The sequence below is a fragment of the Montipora capricornis genome, chromosome 13 (genome assembly GCF_036669925.1).
Source record: "Montipora capricornis isolate CH-2021 chromosome 13, ASM3666992v2, whole genome shotgun sequence".
Lineage (NCBI taxonomy): Eukaryota > Metazoa > Cnidaria > Anthozoa > Scleractinia > Acroporidae > Montipora > Montipora capricornis.
Genome location: NC_090895.1, coordinates 3,775,246 through 3,777,745, shown reverse-complemented (window position 1 = coordinate 3,777,745; position 2,500 = coordinate 3,775,246). Strand labels below are relative to the sequence as shown.

Genomic DNA, 2,500 nt, shown 5'->3' with positions numbered 1-2,500 from the left:
AACTGTACTTTCTTGTAGAATGTCAAAATCAAGCCTGGATGAATTAGTTCCTCACAAATTGGTGCTTGCAAGCATAAAATTACTGTTAAAAAAGGTACTAAAAAGAATGGGCAGAAAGATTTGTAGCAGTGACCATGTGCAAGTCTGCAACCTTAACAATTTTATGACTTAATTACCACGAACTTTGAACTTTATTGTCACAATATAAAATTACAATTCTTAACTTTTTTTTACAGTTGGCCGGCAAATAGTAAATCTAATCTAGGCGGGTCAACTGTGTACAATACATCTACTACAATTTTTTCTCTCTTTTTTGAAAAAAAAAAAATTGGATTTCACTTTTGATAATTTTTCCATTAAAGTTTTGCTCATTTTTTTCTAAATCCCAAGCAACAGAACGCAGTGTATGGGCATGTTCATAGCCAGCGTTTCGTGTGATCGCTGTTTTTTAAAACAAATGTACCATTACAAATTGTCCTAGGAATTTCCCTTCTTGCAAAATGGTAAACAGCCCTAAAAGTCAGTTTTGAAAATATTAATATACATACTGCACATTGTGTTTTCTTTAAATAGCCCCATGTGTACATGTACCTATAAATTCCAATGTTCAGACTAGTTTGTTGTGTATCACCACATCATGATTATTACAGTATTTCGGTGCAGTTGTTAGAGTTCAGTGAAAGCGCTGCACGCAACAGTACAATGAACACAAAAGATAACAATGAACCTAATAATTGTACCTATATTTCATTTCTCTCTGCTGGCAAATGTGCTACTTAGTTATTTGGTCAGTAGGAAATCCATCAACGAGACAATACTATGATAATTATTATTATTTTAAATGATATGCCTCATTCTGTTTTTTGCTGTAATATAATCATGTATAAACATTATATAATACCATGGTGCGCTCTTCATGAGATTTGACAGATTTTCATGAACCTTAGGCTGAGAGTCATTGGAACAAGGGTAGTATTATAGTTTTAATTACATGAAGATAGATATTTTGTTTCTCATGTAAATTCTTAATGCATGGTTATTCAGGTAAATTTGGTATGGCGATCATTATCCATGACTATTCTGTTATCAGATAACAGGATTCTCATTGGGTACAAGAGACTGACAAGTGGCTAGCATTAGCCAAGCTAATCATCTTCAGTGAAGGATATCTCTGATTGGCTCTAATGCTCAATAATGGCCAATAATAAATAACAGTTTTTAGTACCAATTATAATGAAAAAGTACCATTTTATTTAAAAGGTGTTTATTATAGAAATTCACAATAATTGTCATACTCACACTGAACATCAATGTAGACATCTTTACTAACAGGACTTCCAACCCCATTATCAGCAGTGCACCTGTAGCCTCCTGCACCCTCTTTACTGATGCTAGCGAAATTCCCAGACACAACACTGTCATTAGAAAGTCTTCTCCAGGTTGTTCTTGGTGGTGGGTTGCCCTCAGCTGTGCAGTTCAGATTGACATCATCTCCCTCGGTTACTGTTTGGTTTTCAGACACAATCACCCTTGGTGGAACTAGGAAACATAAGGGTGGCAGCCATCAAGTTTGACTTACGTACAGTACTAGCTATTTGTTGTTCTCAAGAAGTAACCATCAAATTGTCGCTGGATTGTTGATGACATTATTGAAAATAGATGGTTCTACTGTTTACATTAGTTTAGTATTCTGCAATGTTTTAATTCAATTTTGGGAAAATGGGATTAGGTTTTAATAATTGTACCTATATTTCATTTCTCTCTGCCGGCAAATGTGCTACTTAGTTATTTGGTCAGTAGGAAACCCGTCAACGAGACAATACCATGATAATTATTATTATTTTAAATGATATGCCTCATTAGTACCAATTATAATGAAAGAGTAGATGTACCAATTTATTAAAAAAGGTGTTTGTTATAGAAATTCACAATTATTGTCATACTCACACTGAACATCAATGTAGACATCTTTACTAACAGGACTTCCAACCCCATTATCAGCAGTGCACCTGTACCCTCCTGCATCCTCTTTACTGATGCTAGTGAAATTCCCAGCCACAACACTGTCATTAGAAAGTCTTCTCCAGGTTGTTCTTGGTGGTGGGTTGCCCTCAGCTGTGCAGTTCAGATTGACATCATCTCCCTCGGTTACTGTTTGGTTTTCAGACACAATCACCCTTGGTGGAACTAGGGAACAAAAGGGTGGCAGCCATCAAGTTTGACTTACGTACAGTACTAGCTATTTGTTGTTCTCAAGAAGTAACCATCAAATTGTTGCTGGACTGTTGATGACATTACTGAAAATAGATGGTTCTACTGTTTACATTAGTTTAGTATTCTGCAATGTTTTAATTCAATTTTGGGAAAATGGGAAAACACACATATAATGTTTATACAATTAATGTAGGATTAGGATTGTCCAATACTGGCTTGAGTGTCCCACCCCAAGTACATGTAAACTATCCAGATAAAATTATTTTAAAGTAAATCTTATCAATAT

The 2,500-nt window shown here is 35.0% G+C and overlaps 1 protein-coding gene across 3 annotated transcripts in view; it reads right to left on the bottom strand.

Moving 5' to 3' along the window:
* Positions 1-2,500, bottom strand: part of LOC138029719 (fibroblast growth factor receptor 4-like) — a 94,560-nt gene that overhangs the window by 61,090 nt on the left and 30,970 nt on the right. For all 3 annotated transcript variants that reach the window (XM_068877477.1, XM_068877474.1, XM_068877476.1), the window contains 2 exons: positions 1,948-2,187; positions 1,300-1,539 (listed from right to left, as the gene is read on the bottom strand). In XM_068877477.1, the coding sequence (XP_068733578.1) occupies positions 1,300-1,539; positions 1,948-2,187 (480 nt within the window). The remainder of the gene's footprint in view (positions 1-1,299; positions 1,540-1,947; positions 2,188-2,500) is intronic.